Source organism: Gallinula chloropus (genome assembly GCF_964237585.1).
Source record: "Gallinula chloropus genome assembly, chromosome: 8".
Taxonomy (NCBI): Eukaryota; Metazoa; Chordata; class Aves; order Gruiformes; family Rallidae; genus Gallinula; species Gallinula chloropus.
The window spans coordinates 26,288,610-26,308,567 of record NC_140093.1 but is presented as its reverse complement, the minus strand read 5'-3'; the positions used below and the strand labels follow the sequence as shown (position 1 = coordinate 26,308,567).

At 42.9% G+C, this 19,958-nt stretch overlaps 1 protein-coding gene across 1 annotated transcript in view; it reads right to left on the bottom strand.

The window, feature by feature from the left end:
- The window catches only part of NYAP2 (neuronal tyrosine-phosphorylated phosphoinositide-3-kinase adaptor 2), a gene marked incomplete at its 3' end in the record, with an annotated part of 127,971 nt that overhangs the window by 29,526 nt on the left and 78,487 nt on the right, over nucleotides 1-19,958 (bottom strand). Inside the window, exon 4 of the mRNA XM_084267522.1 lies at nucleotides 1,623-1,832. Within this exon, the coding sequence (XP_084123648.1) occupies nucleotides 1,623-1,832 (210 nt within the window). The remainder of the gene's footprint in view (nucleotides 1-1,622; nucleotides 1,833-19,958) is intronic.

Sequence of the window (19,958 nt, the reverse complement as noted above, 5' to 3'; positions counted from 1 at the left end):
ACTGCCCTCAGCTAGACTGCTGATGGGCTGGCTGAGTGACAAACCGATGGTGATTCAAAAAGAGGGCATAACCTGTGAGTGGAGTGACTTGAAAGGCAGCGCAGTGCCTGTCTCTAGCAGCAGGTGGCAATGCAAAATGCTTCATGGCTGCAGTTAGGAAAAAAGCAGCAACATTCCAGAAAATACTCTTCAAAGCTCCTGGAGTGAAGTTATCACAGCCTTCTGTTTCACAGATCTCGTTTGGCTGCTCACTACAATTGCACTGACTTTCCCAAATGCCAGCATGCCCCCAAACCACTTACACTGCTTTCCATAAGAAACAACAGGATGCCAAGAAGCAGAAAGTATCCTTGACAAATTATGTGACAGATGAGAGAACAATCAGGCATTAGAGAGGGCGATACCCACGCCCACCTGAGAGGCCAGGCTCATTTAAACAAACTGACCAGAAAGCTCGTGATTCTGTTTGGAGATGGCTTGTTCCCCCTCTGACCTGACTAGCAGGTGGGTAGAACCCACAGAAAATCAGTACCCTTGTTCAGGTATTTGTTCAGACCACTCTGGTTCCTAGTTAATCTGTGCCTCTGCAGAGCTGCCTGTTGAGCACACGAGAACCATTTCACAGCCTCTGTTTTACAGCAGAGCAATTCAATCTCAGTTTCTTTAAATTATTCCAACCCTGCCCTAATAAATGCCTGTACCAGCGTGAACCAGGAGGTAGGCAGCAAACTATGGTGTTTCAAGGACATGTCTGCACAAAAACGCAGCCTTTCTTCTCTTAGCTGTCATGCTGGAAAGAGAGTAACAGCAACGATGGCAGCACTGGGGACTGCCCTCATTCTGTTTGGTCCTGTGCTAAACCTAAGTTCCAAAGTCCTAGCACAGAATTATGTTATCTGCTTGAGTCCAGAAAGCATTTGTATCCATACAGATGTATTAAACCTCCATGCATTCTGTTATAGTGCTAATTTAATTGCAAAGAATGAAGCGTTACAATTCACGTACAAGTTCATTGAGGAGAACTGTGCCCAGCATTTTGAATGCAATGCCCCACTGATTAAAGGTAAAAAATGTTGCTCAGGCAACAGCTAGAGACACGGGGGAAAAAATACTCATGGCATGTGAGAGGCAATATTCATCAAGTGAAATGTCATAAAAACTGCGGGGAAAGAAAAATCAAAATCAGTTCTCAGATTTTAAGCATAAAAGAGGAATCAAAATTCAGCCAATAAAATATTTCCATAATTTTTCTTTGACAGTGCTAGCTATACAAGACAAAGTCGTGGTTAACTAAATCAAGGCATGATTCAACAACTATTACAGTTTGCTGATGCCAGATGAAGATTGAGGCCAACATGTTTTGTCTGCTTTTGGAGATCAACCAGCTCTTTAGAATAACACTCATGCAGGAGGGTTGGACAGCAGTGCTAAGAACTTACTCTTTAGTTTTTTATTTTTCTTCCATTCTGCTTTGTACTGTCATCTCACAGACCTGAAAGGGTTGATACACACCTTTGGTTTAATTATCAGATGTCCTGATAATTTGACGTGGTGCCTTTAACCTGCATTAGCTCAGATGACACTCTAATATAGTGGGAACCCTGCTCTGCTACTTGACGTACCTGAGCTGTTGCTTCCAGCCAACATGGTGGGACTGACAGAGGATCTCCCCAGCCTGCTGGACACCACAGGTGGGCCTGGCGTTCCATCCCATTCCTGAGCTTTCCCTGGCTCCCTGGAGGAAGCTCCGTGATGGCCTCCCCGCTCTTTGTTTTCCAGCTTTGGTAGTGGTTCAGTGCTGTGGCTTCTGATCTTCAGCTCATCTAGTGGCTCTATAAAACACACAAACGCACATTTCATTATAGAGTGTCTGCTAATTGCCCATACCACATACCAACCTTTTCCTCAATATTCCATATGTACCAATCATAAATCTTTCAAGGGCAATTTGTATCACAGTTTTACTGTCTAGGCCCAAACCCTACAGTTCCTGTAGCCTCCAGTTCACGTTTTAATGGTTAAAACCCCAGACAATGCAGCAGGCAGGTAAAATGTAACTTTTCTGTTACAACTTTGATACACCAGGAAAATTTTTTTTTTAAGTGGTACCCTAGCAAATTATGCTTTTGTTAAAAATTTGTGGAAATACTCGAATTCTTCGTGCTGCCATTCTGTTGGGAAGAAGGTCTTGCAAGGAAGGTCTCTCCTAAGGCAATAGGGTACAAGCAACATATCTGTACACCTCATAAGCTCTACTAAAAAGCACGCAACCCACAAAACCGTCCTGGGTTAATATTTCAGGTGTGCCCAGCTCCATAACAAGGGAATACAATTTCACTTGGTTGGAAAATCCTGAGGGTCAGAAAATTACTTTCTGCCTGCAGCATGATGAGCCAATATTAGGAGGAGCAATCCAAAAAAGAAGTGAAGCAGTGATGTCTACTTTCTTCATGGCTGTTGATTTTCTCTTCTTGAGATCTTCATTACTTTTCTTGCAGGCTGAGCAATGCATGGAGAAGCAATTCACTCCTGATCTGTCCCAAATGTAGCCATGTAATATTCACACGAAAAACTAGATACAGAAGAAACATTAAACTGCTTTTAGTTGTAACAGCCAATTACTGTGCTAGTCAGTTATTCAAAGCTTGCTGAAACGTCTGCCTCCTTTTAGCAAAAAAACCCCAAAAAGCCTCCAAGGTTGGAATGTTACACCTCGTATTTAAGCCCAGAGATACCCTTATGTGATACTCTGAGTTCTAGTCATTCAGGTTGACAAACCCCTGATGTACCTTTATTTCTGTATGCTCCTACAGTCTTGAAAGTTACATTTGACCGAGATGAACCATCTTCCCTTCAGCCCTACCTCAAAATCTTTTTCTGGCTACAAGGGACATCACAAGACTTGTGAGGGCCAAGCAAAGGGAAAATGCCAGGAGCCACTTGCAGGCAGATGACACCAGCTCCCCAGGGGACCAATGCAGAACAGCAGTGGCCAGGCTGTTCAGGACTGCCAGAGAGACATTGTCAAAATTTGTCTCAGCAGCCACTTCTCCCAGGTATCCCCACGGCCAGGAACTGGGACTATTCAACAGCAATCGCCACTCAGATGACACAGTGCCAGAAGAACAACATTCAAACCACTTTGTCTGTGGCTCAAAACTCCCCACACTGTTCACCTTTGCTGCAGCTAACAGCAGAAGATGCAGAGTTAGGTATCTATATGGTATGGTAGAGACCCCACCTACACACAACAGTAACAGAATCACACATTGTCTTGAGTTCTGTGACGTTCCATTCAGCAGATGAACTTGATGAGCAGCAACACAGTCTGCCTGAAGTTTCCTCAATGGAATGTCATGCACGAACATGTAAAACTTTCTCTCCACAATAGGTAATCATTAGTGCATTGCATGAATTACTACAGGTAAGAGTAAAAATTAATGTTAAGGACATCATACCACAACAGTGAAGATTTATTTTTTTAAATTACTCACAGTAGTAACACTCCATGAGGAAAAGATAAAATGATTCTGGTTTGGCAGGTCTTGTAAATAGGATGACATTTTATGTGACAAAGACCTTAAAAATCAAACTGCTTCCTTGACCTTTTAGGTCACTTCCTTACTTTATTTATGCAAAAAGACACTGTAATGAAAATCCAAACTATTTGTTTTTCCTAGTTGGTAACCCCAGCAGGGTCCAAGGTTGAATAACAGTCTGTATCAATATAAGATGACATCTGCCTTTCAGGGCCCTTTGCTCCAAAATGTTTGTAGCACAGCTCTGTTGGTGACTGGGTAGAGACTCGCTGATACACAGAGCCACGCACAGAAAGGCAGAGCCCAGTTACCACTGGATCTGAACTGTTCCAGTCATCAACAGAAACACTCTGTTGATGATTTTTCTGAGCATTGATCTAGCAAAAATAATTAAGTACTTTTTCACAGAACAGATACACTTAGAGGGATCTGATTTTTTTCTGTACACCACTAACTTTCACTTCTTTAAGATACAACTTATCTGGGAAAGGGAAAGATACGGACAAAGATTCAACATTCTCTTGCCCACCTATACAGGACGCTGTCTAGATTCCAGCTCTTCCATTCCAGCAAAGAGAAGAGAAAATCAAGAGAACAGGATGTGCTTTAAAAAACTCAGAACCTGGCCCTGTAAGGGCCCCACCAGCTTAACACATCACCCAGCAGATTTCATTTCCTATGTCATTCAGCTGCTACTGGAAATGCTGCAATAATGCCTCAGTGTGTGCCTCATTGACACGACTTGAACATCGCCCCTTGAAGCTTCACACGCTCGTGCAGTCAGCCCTTTGTGGCAGTGGAGACACTCTGCTTGAGAGTGGAGCTAAGGATTCATCCACTTCAGTTTACTTAACAGGGAAACATTCGTATTTGTTGCCTGATAACAATGATTTGTGCATTCTTAGTTTTATTATAGGCTGAATCAAAGCACAGCAGTTCTCTGCAACTAGTTGGGCACTATGGAAATATTCAGACTAAGTAAGGATTGGGCTTATAGCCTACTTCTTTACAAGGGGTAGAAAATCAGTTTTCAGCTGGCTGTCTAGACTTCATAAATTTACATTCCACTGTCCTTTCTTAGTGATTTTCAGTTCTCTTGTTATCTGAAAAGTAATATATCCTAAAAATGAAAGGCAGATTGAATGAGATTATCATGTCACGCAACCCATCACAGAGTCTGAATCATTATTTGGTGATCACTATCAGTAACACTGATACCCAGGCAGCGAAACAACATGTCTGTGTGTCACACAGATCTCTCTAATATTACTTCCTTGCTCACTTCCCAATACGTGCACAATGAAAAAAAATGAATGAGTGCCTCACTTTTGCTGAAAGGTTTTGGGGAGCATCTTAGAATAATTTCAGCTTCCTCAATAAACATCAATGCAAATCACAGTTTCATTTAATGAAAAAAAAAATATTCGTGGTGCTCATTCTTGCTTGACTGAAAGAGCACCCCGGTTCTAACGCGCCCGTGACAGCTCCAGAAAGGATCCCCTCCCAGGGCACAGCGCCTTACTCAGACCTTTTGTTGACTGCCCCAGTCACTTGGATGTTTTTATACTGTCAGCCAGCCCCTGATGCAAATGCAGCCCCACGGAGAAACCTCAGCAGCACAAATCAGCACGTTCATTGTGCCGCGTTTCGCTCCTTCAGCCCGGCGCAGGACGCTGGCGGAAAGCGGAACACGTGTGGAGCTGCCAGTGATGGTTACTGCAGGGTGGCGACCTGGTCATCCACCAGAAGGCAAACCAGTATATTGTAAATGGGGTAACCCTTTATAAAAGCTACAGCAGGATTTAAATGGCCACTTTATCCACATTGATCCTATACTGCAAACATGAAACCAACCAGCCGTACGTATATTCTGCTGAAAGGTAACGGGAGCTGCTGCGCAGCTTTCTTGTTAAATTTTTTATTTGAGAAGTGCAGAAACACAGATGGGATCCAAGTTACCTCATGCTGTTAAAAACCTTCATTTGGAGTTAGGAGATATTGAAGCTCAGCGTTAGGCTGGGAGCTCGCTCGATCATATGATGGCCACAGGCAAATCTTTTCACAGTCAAGTGCTGTATTTTGAAAGCTGGAATTATTATGGAAAGCATCTTTATTGTTCAATAATTCGTCAGCCAAAATAGTACATAAAAATGTAAATTTCATGAAATAATTCACTGCTTTAAATATTTATGGATACAGTTGGTTGAACTGCCATAAAGGCATTCAAATGTTTCAAGCGCTTCCAGGTGTCATTGTATTTCAATATTCAAAGATATGCATTTTCTATTTATTTCACCTGAACCTCAAGCTTTTCCATTTCAAGAATAAGGTGGTGGCTAAAATCTCTTTGAGAAAACATATTTTACAAGTAATTGACATGTACAGTTTCCCCTCTCTGAAAGGTCCCCCAATAGCTACACACTAGGAAAGGCTGGCACGTGAACTGTGGCAATGGAAAACTCATAGATGCCAAAGAAAGTGAGAAACAAACTTGGTCAGCTGTAACTTGAAGCAAACTGAAGAAGACAGCTATGGAAAACATATTCCCTGAAAAGCTATCATTCAAAGGACTATATACTCTGTGGTCAGCCTGCCACTCTGCTTTTAAGCACAAATTAATTTCAGGTCTTGGTGGCTTCTTACAGAAATGCCAAGTGATAAACAGCAGAACCTTTATTGCAGCTTGGGGTCTTGGGGGGAAGAAAAAAAAGCAACTGGAACTTAAAATGAGGGCTGCTGTCTGCCATCTCTCAGCTGCAAGATGAAATGTATAAGCTAATCATCCATGCATTATTAATTTACTCTTTTTTCCTGTGTGTTTGTTATAAATCTAAATAAATAATACATCACTCTAGGCAGAACTTGCATACTGTGGGAAGTAAATGGCAGTACTTACGGGGCCTAAAACTCAGCATACACACACAGGTTTAGATGTGAATCAGAACTCCCAATCTCCTCCAGCCCCGACACGTCAGACCTCACCTTGATCAGCTGCAGAGCAGGCGTGGGCCTGGCTGAGGGAGCAGGAGCACAGAGCATGTCCCAGGGCACATCTGGCCATCAGGAAGGGTGGAGATGGGATTAGACTGCAGCCAGGGCAGAGCCCTTCCCAGCAAGCCACATCTAACCCAGGGTCCTGAGCAGGAAAGCCAGGCACAGCTCCACCAGCATCCTGTCTGGCATGACAGCAGTGTGCACCCGACCGCTGCAGGCTGGCCACTCACCCTGACACTGGATGAAGAGCAAGGCTTCTCTTGAGGGAATCCCATAGTTTCTTCTTTCTGCACACCAGGGATTTTTATTTACCTTTATGACACATTAAAAATTACAGCTGCCTTTTAATGGCTTTCTTGATGCGTGGTGGCCTGTCTGGTCTGCACAGCTGTAAATTTATCCTAACCTCTCCCAAAGAAAGCTAGCAGGCTATTAATACCACACACCAGACACATGGATAATGCTCCATGCCTAAGCCATTTCCCCCCCAAAAATAAGAGTATATTATACTGTCAGTGAAAGCCATTTCCTCATCTTTATTAACTATGGTGGTTTGTCTATTCTGACTTCATCTGCTTGCTAATTAAGCAGAAGTTTGCTTTGCATATCAATTTTTAATACCCCTTTTTTACAGTTAAGTGAGAGTTGCAGCAGCCAGCTTGTTCAATTAAAAGCAGCTCTGACCTAGTTCCATGCAAAATCAATAGAAAGCCTGAAAGAGTCTCACGAACCATCTAACATTTAAGGAGACATGGCTGAAATGTTGCTCAGCATTCACTGAGCACGTGTTTCTGCGAGCAGTGAAGGGTTCATTTTGTTCTGTACGGTGAAATCCAGGGGAGATCACACCTGCCTGCCACAGCCAGCAAAGGGAGGGGAAGGAGTGACTGCTGAAGAAATGTATTTGGTTGATTTTCGGTGTCCCAAAGCTGCTACGTAGGCAACACTGGCTAGGAGAATGAGATAGGGAAGGAAAAAGCCCACACTGCAAATAACTGAAGACTAACAATAGGTGGGATAAATTTATACTAAAAGATCATCCAAAGCTTCAGAATAAAAATTATTTGACGAAAATTTTGAGTGTTCCAATCTGGTTGATCTTTCAGACGTGCCTATTCTGCTGCCAACCACCTCACAGCCTGATCCTTGGACTGAAAAGGCCACATCTGGAAGATACGGACTGTACAGATGTGTTACCAAAGCAAATAAAAACCAATGTCCTGCAACTCTCCCCATTGAAACGAGCTGGCAGTCTTGCAAAGGACGTTCTTTTGGCACTCTATGAACAGGTTTGCTGTTTATCTTGGACCAGTCACAATTACATAATTAAGCAGAACACTTTATGATACGCACTGCAAATTTTTCTTTCATTTTCCATTCAGAGCTGGCAATGTTGTGAATTGATGACTCCCATTTAGGAGAGCCTCAACAGAAGCCTCTGTGCTCCCCAGTGCCTTCCTGTGCAAAACTTAGTACAGCAAGTCAAAGGGAATTCTGCCATTGACTTCAACAGAGCAAGGGTATTCCTTCCAGCAGCTGCCATGGGGGGCCAGCCAGCTATGCTGGGTGATGTGAAGGCTTAGCCGAGTTGATCCTGGGGAGCTGCAAACATTCCTCTGCGTGGTTTGTGCACCCAGACCTCCTGCCCATAATCCAAGCTGCAGACTAAATGCACGCACATAAGTTTCATACCTGTAGAGAAGACACAATCTATGTCTGTTTGCAGCAAACAGGAGTTAAGTAGGAGAAGGAGGAAGATGCTTAGTTTGAAAGGTCCAAATGTAGCCATCCTGTGAAACTTTCTTCTCTGCCCTGCCTTCCTCTTGGCAGCACTGACACTGGCCTTCAGCTACTAGAGACACACATATGTGACACAAGCATATGCCACCAACCCACCCTAAACTCAACACTCATAGAAGAAAACAGATGAAACACACAATTCAGCTGTGGAAATCAGTGACTCTAAAAGGTTGCCCTACTGTCACTAGCATTCTATTTGAAGAGAAGATGGTGCCTACTCTTACATAATTATTGTCCTACCCAGCCCTGTTCATTTCACTGGTATTCAGGATCTTAAATATACAGCCTTCATGTTTGGATGAGGAAATGATGGTTTGATGGGCACTGCACATGTCCTAGCACAGTGTGGCAAGAAATCAGAAGTCAAGAGTGAGCCAAAAAAACTAAAATATACAGATGCTTTAAGAAAAATGTTTCTGTAGAAAGTTCATGACCTTAAGTGTCAAAGCTTCACTTCAGAAATATCAATCTTTCAGAGAAGTGCTGACTATATTAAACTTGTCAACATTCTTTGGTCCAGTTTTCCGCTGAAAACCAGTCTCTGAACGGCATCAGCAGTTTGAATGCAGTTCGTGCACTGTGACCACTTTCATTTATTCTGAAGTGTATGACTTCATGCAGATTCAGCAGTAAGCAAGAATCCATCGTTAGTCAGAAAAGAGCAGAGGTAGTCATGGACACTGGGTGTGAAAACTGGGAACACAAACCCTCACTCTCATGTTTTCAAATTAAGAAATTAATTAGAAAGTTGAGGTGAAAATAAATTCTTTCCTGGCTATTTGGTCTGTATTCCAATTACCTCTGTGAAAAACATTAATGCTTTCCTCATTATTGACTGCATTAATGAATGAGAAAATCTGCCTTTCATTATCAGAACGAGCACCCCATTTGCTCCTTCTAGCACAATATGTTGCCAGCAAAAGGGAACCCTGACATTGTCTTAATGTTGGTCTTACCTGAATTTTGCCCTCAGATTTACAAAGCCAGGCACAAGTGTACAGACTTGTCTCTGCAGCCTTGGCCAAGCCTAGCTGGGTCAGGGTCCCAGGCACTATTTGCTCTGCACATTCATGTTCGAGGTTTCTCCTGATGACAGAATGAAACCCAGAAGTCATTCTGTCTTTCTGAGCCTTTTAACAGAGTCAGCCATTTTAGACCCTCCCCCCACACACACTTTCTAATTAGAGGTTTTGTTTTGTCAACTGGTTTTATTCTTGCTAGCTAAGCAACCGTTAAGCCCTGACAGAATGGACTTCAGGTCCCGAGGACAGAAGCAGAAAGGCAGACAGCCCTGTACAGCTCCATCCGATGCCCGTGCTTGCAGTACAACGCTATTCCTGCTTGCACAAGTGTGCAGAGCACCGAGTGTGGCTGGCACAAGCCTCTCCCTGTCTGGTACAGCACATACAAATTAAATATAAATGATGAAAGCATTGTCTGAGCAGTCAGAGAGCTATAGATTTCCCGGAAGAAGGCACCTTTTAAGTTACGAATTTAAGTCACACACAAAAATACAAAGTAATTTCCATTTCCAGCAAAATTAAACACGCAGCTTCTCTTTCTCAGATGAGTAGTTACAAGAACAATAGTTCTCCTTACTCATTCTTAAATGCCAGATACAGTGCTAATTGCATGTTACTGTTTTAACAAAAAAGTAATTATTAGGGATGGATAATTCTGTTCAGAGGAGTAAAAGTAACCTGAACCTTCACATCAAATTGAATGTAAATGAACCTAATTTTTTAATATGCATTATTATCCTGACAATTATTTCCTCAATGTTCCTGTACTTCTCCCCTTATCTATACCTAGCATGTTTGTACACCCCTGGAGTTTCACAGTTCAATATTTGAATCAATGTTACATGTATAACCCAAATAGAGCTTTTTCTGACTCTGATTTCTATTGTTACTGATAGGCTCCTGGAAGGTCCAGAGAAAACCCAAGGAGAAGCATCTATATCCGCCTTTTCTCAGTCAAAAGTCTAAAACTTTTAATCAGAATGTTATGGGCAGATTAGATAACACACTGACAAAACCTGTAGCATATCATTTGGTCACCTACTATTTTTTCTTAGTCTTTGCACTATTCCCTGCTACACTCTGGATACCTAAGTGCCTTGATTTAACGCAGAGTGGGTTTGCAAGGAACAGCAGCTTAAGACAAGGAGAGGGCCCCTCTTGCCATAATTTCTGATGGGATCCCCTGAAGTATATCTTACCTCATACTTCAAGGAGTTTTCAATTGGGCCTTTAATGACGGGGTTTAAGATTTAAGCTTACTCTGCCAGGAATCAAATTAGACATGCCAGAAAAAGCATGTCTTTAAAAAATGGATGTATAAACCATTTAGCCCAAGAAATTGTCAGTCTTTGTTACAGAGATCAGTAATGTAAAGGCATTTTAAGATATCAGAAGACGAGGAAAAGCAGTCATAAGTATTGGAGGACTTTAGAAGCGAGGAAGGAAACATTGTTCTTTCCTTTATCCTCCCACAAAGTTTCCACCATCTTCTCTTAAAATCACCTGGCTTCTACAGCTAGAGCTGCGTCACTCTAAGTGCAGGTCAGACATTTAATTAAACTCCATCTCCTGTAAAGATGCAATGGCAACAGAGATCAGGAAAACAGGTTTCAGATCATAAGCCAGCATGCAGAAGACTTTAATTTAACAATGATCTTGAGCAGCTCCTCTGGCTATGATGTCAATATTCTAGTTTCTCAGGAAAAAAAGATATTTTTGCTTACAAAACTGTTCCATGCTCACAAGAAATTTTGAGGAAACTGTTGTGTTCAGCTCTCTTTGACAGCTGCACAGTACTTCACCTTTCGAAAGCTCGCAGTCCTTGGCTTGGTGGGGTTGTGTGGTCTGGGCGGCTTTGGTTATTTTTCCTAAACAAAACTGTGATCTCATTCCCTGGGACTTAGTTTAAACAGACAGACTTAAGTGCTATCTTCTGTATACCTACCCGTGGAGCATGTCAAATCTAGTTCCTAGTGCTTCATGGACATCATGCTGTTTAAAAACAAACACAGTAAGTGTAGCCCTTCCTACTAACGGTCTTGAGTTGTAGAGATTTAACACAAAAATACACTTCAAACCTAATGCAAAGAAAATCTAATACTTGGAAAAAATGCAATTCAGGGTTCAGTGCTCAGTGATAACGACAAGTTCTGAAAGTCCCTGTACTACCAATGTCAAGGGCTCGAGTGCCCACTGGTCACACACTGGGAGTTATCACTGCACCCAGCCAGCCAAACCGACCCACCGAAAGATGCACCACAGCTCCCACACATGGGCTGATCTACACTCTCAAGAACTTGCTTTCTCCCTTTCATAGAGCTGACACACACAGGTATCTTGTTACATCTGAACTGCAATTCCCGCTTGAAACTTAAAATTCTCCAACTGCTGCAACATATGATATGATCTTCGTAAGATACTCTACAACCAAACTGATGCCACACATTTCCTCCAGCAAGAGGCTCCATATTATTCTCAAATAGATCATCTCCAACTGAGCCCAGGCTAGAGATAATCAGACAGCCCCCTAACAGCTCTTCAGACAATCTCCTAACACCTCTAGAGGGTATCAAGTTGAAGATGTCTATGTTCAGTAAAACCATTCAGAGTCCCAGGGGATTGAAATAAAGCATGTCTCCTCCTCAAACCCAGAAGCCCCAGGGAGCAGGACACCAGTGAGGACGCTGGGCTGGGACAGCCACCCCCCGCAGATGACACAGCTGCTGCCCTCGGAGCACATCCTCTCAAACCTCTGGCACCACCAGCCTGGCCAGCTTCAGTCAGTGCAGCTGCTTGGGTGCAATGCTCTACTGACCAAGCAGAGGCTACGTAAATAAAGCTCTCCTTTCCTTTAAATCAAAGTAGTTTCATTCCCATCCTCTGCTGGGTTTTTTACCTTAGTTCTTTCACAAAAGGAGGACCCTGGTACTCAACACTGATACTTAGAGCACAGAGAGAAGTTGTTTTTAGCACTTTCAATGAAGGTGCCGTATGCTTATGGCAAACATCACCAGATGCAGCATTCCCTACCGTTATTACCGAGCACCCATAAATTGGTCATAAATTGTGTGGTCCTGTTTGAAACAAGACAGCAGTAAGCGCTCCAATTCACCGCCCTGCTGTAGGACTCCACCAGTTTGGATACAAGCTGTTCCAGTCACAAAGGACACATTTATTTTCTTGCAGCCAGAGACACAGATGGTGTAAACTGGAGTAGCTCTCCTGATTTCGAATAAGCAGCAGTGATTTATAAGTGCTGAGGATTTGGCCTAAAGGTCAAGTTAGTTCTCTGGCTTAGAAAGCCCTATTCAGGGGAAAAAAGATATAGATATATATAAATCAATGGCACTTAAAACTCAGAACCTATTATCGTTATCCACATCCTTAAGTGCAGCACGTGTTAATTTGCTTATTCACAACACAGTGAAGTAGGTGCCAGTAATTGAATTTATGGCATTTTTTCACCTTTATTTTGAACAATTTTCAGACAGGGCACATCTTTCTGTATGTTATACCTAAAGAGAAAACTGCTTTTTCAGTTCTTTACCTGAAATCACCTTTACTTGAAATGTATCAAAACCAAAATAGCTTTATCTGTAGCACTTTGTCTTTTTTTACCCCTTCCTCATAAAAACAAATATCGATTAACTTGCTAACCAGAAATTCTATCAAGCAGTCAAGTAATATAAACAGAAGGAATAAATAAATCCATGTACATCAATCAGAAACAGCAGCTGTTTCCAGAATAACCTGAGCAATTATTTATGAAATTATGTCTTCTTCAATGCTTCTGTATACCGTCACAGTCCCAGGAGGACACAATTTTCTGATGAGCCTAAATTGCTGAATTAGAAGAGGAGACAATGTCATGGTACCAATTAGCAAAACCATTGCATATCATCTCAAAACGTGTGTTTTCTATTTCCTAACTGCATGTAACAAAGACATTCCTTCATCTTAAAAATGGAGGGGACATCCCATCCATTAGTGACTTGAACAACTAAATGCCCTTAAAATAGACATACTGGCTTTTGTGTGAAAGCAGCAAGACAGCAAAGGACAGAGCGTGCATTTCAATCAGGGCACGGGTGCACAGCAATTTACCCCTTTCAAACAAGTTCCCCAACCTGGCATCATCATCCCTGGTGCTGGGAAATAACTGAATTACTGGTGTGCACTGCGAAACGAGGCAGTGGAGCTACAGCAGGGGAATAACACCCAGGCACCTGCAAGCTGCCACCGAGCTGCCGTGCATCCTTTCACACACTTCTCCTTTGTACCTTTGCTTCTCAGCTCACTCTTTCCCACAGAGTAAACTGAGGTGAAGTGCTGGTTTCCTGCCTTTTGCATGCTTAACTGAATGCCCTTACTGCCAGGATATGATTTTTCTTTCCAATTATTTCCTGTGATTGTTAATTGGGGAATACATGTCGGCTTCAACAAGTAAGAGGCTCCAGCTGGCTGGGCTAGCTGATCTGGATCAAAATATTTAGTCCAGTGCCCACTTCTCTTTGCTAGAGCCTCCAAGGATTACTGCTGAAGGACAACAACAGGTACGACTGCAGCAGCACTCAAGACCACTCAGCTGCAAAATTAATCATGTTTTTCCCCAAAAGCTTGGCTTCTGAAGAATGCTGACCACATCTGCTCATCCACGTTCACACTTCAGTTGTCTTCACTTCTGTCTCACAGCATGGCACACACCCCACAACAGGCACATCTGCTGGAGGAGGGCAGAGCTTGAGAGACCCGACTGACACCAGCAGAGCAGACAGCTCCTGACCTCTGTGCGTGCAGGTGCACACAGCTCTTGCCCTGAATACGCACTCACGAGTGAGCTCTTGAGGAAAGTATTTCTCATGCTGCTACTCCTTAGCTTGCTTGTATCTTGACTGGTAGTAATTGATGGGCAAGGACCGAGTCTTCTTCAGGCTTTTACTAGATGCAATTAACTGTGGTGGGACCATATCCTTCTGGTGGTAAACGAGCGTCATTCTCTTCAAAGCTGGTCTTCTCTTGCCCTCTGTTCCTTTTCCTCTGGCACTTCCCCCTGCTCCCTCCTCTGAGTCTTTTCTTTCAGATCTGCTTTCAGGATTGTCAAATGAGACGTGACTGCTGTGATCACCTCGACTAATATCAGACATGTCATGGGTCATCACACTAGAAAAGATACCTTCTAGTGAAACAGCTGCTTCACCTGTGACAGAGAAGCCAAAACACCTCTGGCACAAAGGTTCAGGAGTAACCTCAGTTATGCAATATTATTCCTGCAAAGCTAAAGCTAACTCATTAGGCTGAACATGGCACTCATACTGCAGGCAATCAATTGCTACAATGCAGAAAAAGGCTGGAGAATTAGGCTGACCCTCTTCATGTAAAATTAGAGAACTATATTAACCTTGAGGTTGGAAATGATGTTGACTTCCAAATTTCAGTCACTGATACTGAGTCTCAGCTACGCAGCACTTGAGCAATGGTATTTAGTCTGGCTAGCCTAGTACTCCAGACAAGCTCGTCTCTTCAGAATACCAGAGGCAAACAGGTATCCAGATGAGAACATATGCACAGGTCAGTTGCATACCTAGTCCACCCTCCTTAGGCCAGCACTTTTCATCCTAACTCCTTTAAAGCCTCCTGTCCATGTCCCTTATCCTGCATTTGATGCACAGAGGTGGAGGTTAAACAACAGAGCAGACCCATGTGGAGTGAATTTTCACTTGACTTATTTCCTAAATTCTCTTTTCCAACATACAGGGAACCCAGAGCTGCTTTCTAGCTCCTTGGAAACCACCCACATTAAAAAAATATTAAAAAAAAAGATGGTAAAAATTTCTACTCTAACTCCACCGTTTCTTCATGAGGTCTCAGCTGCCTGAAATCGGCATGAGCTCCTTTTCACAAGTTCAGTCACTTCTGCACCCCTCCCTTCACCACTCTATTTGACAGCTTATAATAAAATGTTTTAGATTCCTAATGCAGTGGGTATGAGCCAGGAACAGGAAATGTTAATAATTATCCCAATTTTCAATCACTTTAACTGAATTTTCAAAGTAGCACGTTCACAAATTTCCTCCCTATATGTGATTAAAAGCTGAAGAGTGAAACTCTCTGTAGGCAAAAGGCAAAGCAGCCAAGGAGTCCTGCAGAGCAGCTGAGGAAAGGAGCAACAAGCTGCTGTGCATCGCGTGTCCTGATCCCACACCATGTGCACAGAGTCAGGGCACACAGCAGAGGTAACTATTGTTTTGTGCAGTTCAGTAGGATGAGTATTTGCAATACTTGCTCAAAGAAGGGACAAAGTTCCCAGGAAATGATGAGGGAACTGAAGCCTTAACAAATGGAAATAACTGATACACAAACCCTGCTTTACAGGACCACTTCACCCAGAAAAAAATGCACTACCTGGGAGTGCAGTTCAGATGCACATCAGCAGCTGCTTTGGTTTTGCATTTTAGGATGTGGGTATGTCTATAGGCACATAGAATCATAGAATGGTTTGGTTTGGAAGGGACCTCAAAGATCATCTAGTTCCGACCCCCTGCCATGGGCAGGGACACCCTACACTAGCACAGGTGGCCCAAAGCCTCATCCAACCTGGCCTTGAACACTTCCAGTGATGGGGCATCCCCAGTCTCTCTGGGAAACCTGTGCCAGGGCCTCACCACCCTCATAGTAAATAATTTCTTCCTAATGTCTAATATAAACTCACCCTCATTCAGCTTGGAGCCATCACCCCTGTCACTGCACTCCCTGGTGAACACTCCCTCTCCCACTTTCCTGCAGGATGGCTCCAGTTCTGTATTTGCATGGAGTACAGCATGTTTCTGTGGTGCAGAAAAGACAGAGGCAGCAAATACAGCTCCAGAAAATCCAAAGGCCACTCCCTCCCTCTCCCCCCTCTTTTTGATGGATATGGGTAACAAACACTCAGAGAAGATGCTAAAAGCAAAAGGAATGTGTCATTTGACCCAGCTGGATTGAGCAGGCACACTTAACCACCTTCCAACTGTATTAGAGAAGGACACACTACAGCAGCCCAAGGACAGCAGGCAATGTTGGTGCCCTTTAAGTTGTTTTCTCCTAACCTCTGAAGACCACCCTCTCAGATTTTTCATGCTTTGCATCATGTTTTCTGTAGGGGTTCTCTCCATCTTTCTGCATTTCTTTGTGATCAACTTCCACCAATTTTTAATTTCTGATTCAGCCTTGCAGTTTATTTTTCTTTGTTCTTTTCTCTCCACCTTCATCCTGGAGCTGCAATGCATATTTGAGATGCTAACAGCACACACGAGGGTTTTTAGAAGAACACAGCACAATAAGTGAGCTGCTTATGCACATCACAGCTGCAGCCAGGGGATGCTGAGAGCATTCAGCAACATGTCCAGGACCTCAACAGAAGCTCATATCCACAGCAAATGTGGCCCTGAGGTGACAGTCTCCTTACTATCACTGATTTATCCCAATTTCCCACTCTGCAATTCCAGTGAACTCTGTAGGAATAAGATGAAGGGGGATGAAAAAGGAAAAATGGGAGAAGAGTAAAGAAAATACAGAAAGGCTACAAGGGCAGCTTTGCTTGTGCATTAAAGCTGCTGACTGGAAATAAGGTTTGTGCAGCCCCCCTCCTCAAAAATAAACCCATTCAAAAACACCACAAATGAAAAGCCAGGTAATACATTCTGAGTTTGGACTCAGACGCCAAATTTCCACGCAGTCAGGTACAGTAACACCACTACAGATTACAATTTTCTCTGTAGCTGCTGCAACGCCTTCTCCATACACACAGCTGAATATAAAATTCAGACTTGTGCAGTTTCTTCTCTGACTAGCATATGACAGTGAGAGCTTCAGACAAGTCACAGAGATTCAAAAAGAAAGTTGCTTGAGGTATGCTCAGAATAATTTTATGCTTTTGAAGCAACTACTCTTAGTTTCCTAGCATGGTTCTGTAACAGTCACAGAACTTTCTGTGTGTGTGTGTGTGTGTTTATTATTCTCTAGATTCTGGAAATTTTTTTGCATGCTGAGAGCAAATTATACTGATGTGACAACTACAAACCCATGGCAGTCAGTCAGCCCTATGCTTATGCCTTTGCTCTCCTGTAGTTTAATAAGAATAACCCAAGACTGCATGAGTGCCTTAGGCTTCCAGTGTGATTTGCAGGAGCAAGATTCCTCTAATATCATACGATTAGTCCAGTCTACACTATCTACCACTACTTATAATCACAGCAGGTAAACAGGGCAGTCTGGCCAGATTCCTCATTCCAATCCCACAATTTAGGTTCTCTATGATGGACCATTTTAGTGCAGAATCACAAGACATAGAATGTGTTCTGATGCGTTCTCTGTAAATCTTAGAGTGTCTTCTACCTCTTTAATATCTGAGCGCAAACCTGGTTCTTGCTTAGTGCAGTAATCCCACGGGATTGAAGTCATACTGTAAATACCAGACAAATTACAATCGGATTAGATGGGCAGTCTGTTCATTTACTCAACGCAGCTGCACTCCAGAGTCTTTTCACCACCGGTGTCTATTTATAACAGCAATGTTTGTCTTGATAGTAAATGAACAGAGTTGCTATTTCATATCTCTCTTGTTTTTCCACTCACGACCAGCAAGGAGCACATTTCTGCTTCCTAAGGAGCAAGCAGAATGATGCTCCTTGAGAGGCCAGGAAGAAAGCTGTGCTTGGTACAGATCTGCAGGGCAAGATTTATTTTAAATTTATCAGTGAGAAGTCCTTTGAAAGGTCTGCATTCAATCTCAGTCAAGTGGAATACAGAGAATATCTTTAGGGAGGTGGGCATGAGACAGCAGTACAGATGTGCTGACATTTCCCAGGACTTGCCGCATCTACTGCGGGAATCGTTACGGGTTCCAAACCTGGTACAACCTGGGACTGGTCAGTGAGCATAAAACCGTCCAATTTACAAAGCTCACCAGGTAGATCTGGTGTAGCGTGGCATTTACAGGGGATTTCTGCTCACTTATGAGTAAGAAGCATGTTTAATAGTGTTCAATATTGTCTGCAATTTGCCAAAATCTCCCTACCACTTCACTGCAATTATTTGCAAATGTCACATCACATCCCTCGTAATTGTTCCAATTACAAGAATCATTTTGCCTTTTAGGTACAAACTTGCTTCCATTCAGCACACAAATCTGGCATTATTGCATGTTTATTACTGTAATCACTTAGTGAAACCCTACCAAATCACAGAGCTAAGACCTTCATATTTATGACAGCAGGCCATAAAAATACTAAAGCCAACTTAAGCAAACTGCTGCACCAGTACAGATTGATTCTCTGTATTCTGCTAACTCCATTCCCACCTCCACCTTCTGATTTCAGAGTTATGATGTCTGATCTGCACAAAGATAAATAAGAATAAAACTGCTGATGTTGGGACAGTGGAGTCCATGAATCAGAAGGAATGCTTTGTGTGCCAACGCAAACCATTGCCACCAACCTTCTCCATATATACTTACACATGTGTGTGCAAGGTAGGCAACCTCTACTCGTGCAAACTCAGAGTGAGTGTCCTGGTGAGCCCCCTGAGCACATCTTAAAGTGATGTGACCACACTGTGATGTGACAGAGTAGCACAAACACAACCAGAAAGGCCATGCAGGTCTCACTTCTGTAGCAATACGGAAGCCCAGAAACCAGATAACCTTCCTTTATCAGCCACAAACCAGTGTAGTTTATCACATTGTATTTAGTATGTTACAGTTTCCAAGTAGGTATAATATAGCACTTACATGAAGATAAGATCTGCACTTCTCCAAAGAGCTTTTCTGTTAGGCAGGTGTCAAGAATGCACTCACAAACTGATTTGACTGAAGTTGGAGGAGAAAGCACACTGAGTCCACTTTGCACACTGAGAAAAGCTGTTGTGGGTACCTTCCACTGCAAGATGTTGTCTTAGGCACTGCCAAAGAGGAACCTTTTAGCAACAGAGGTGCCAGGTTCTGCTTTCCCTCTCACCTGGGACTCCTGCTATTTTCATTAGGAGGTTCCATATTCCACTAGCTCAGAAACAGGCGTGTAAACCTGAATGTGGAGGGACGACGACTCTGTGATGCAACTGATGAAAAGTCAATATTGGCTTATGGCTTTCCTGCATAGCTTCCTCCAGTGCTTACCTCTGCCTGTGGTTAACGTGGTATGTTGTTTTTTGGATCGATTCATGGTGTGGCCTCCTAACCAGTCCCACCGGCACTCTGTGGCACAGGAGGGAAGGAGGCAGTGGGAGGGAGAATGGTTTAAGCTGGTACCTCTGGTTGCTGTCATACATGCTGCAGTCACTGGCCAAGAGCAATCAAATGGATCACTGACAAAAAATAACTACTGTTGGTTATTTTGCTATATCAGTTACTGTGTCTTAGCAACTATCAAGAAAGGAAGGATGTGACATGGTGGGAAGATCCTGCCACGCATGGAACCCCTACAACTGTGAAAAAGTTAATGAAAACTGATTTCTGTTGCAAGACCAAGCCACGAATTGTGTTTCTGCAGTGCAGTACGTGTACTTAAAAATCTTAAAAATATGTCAACTAAAGCAATTATAATAATAATCACTTGTCTTCCCTTTACAA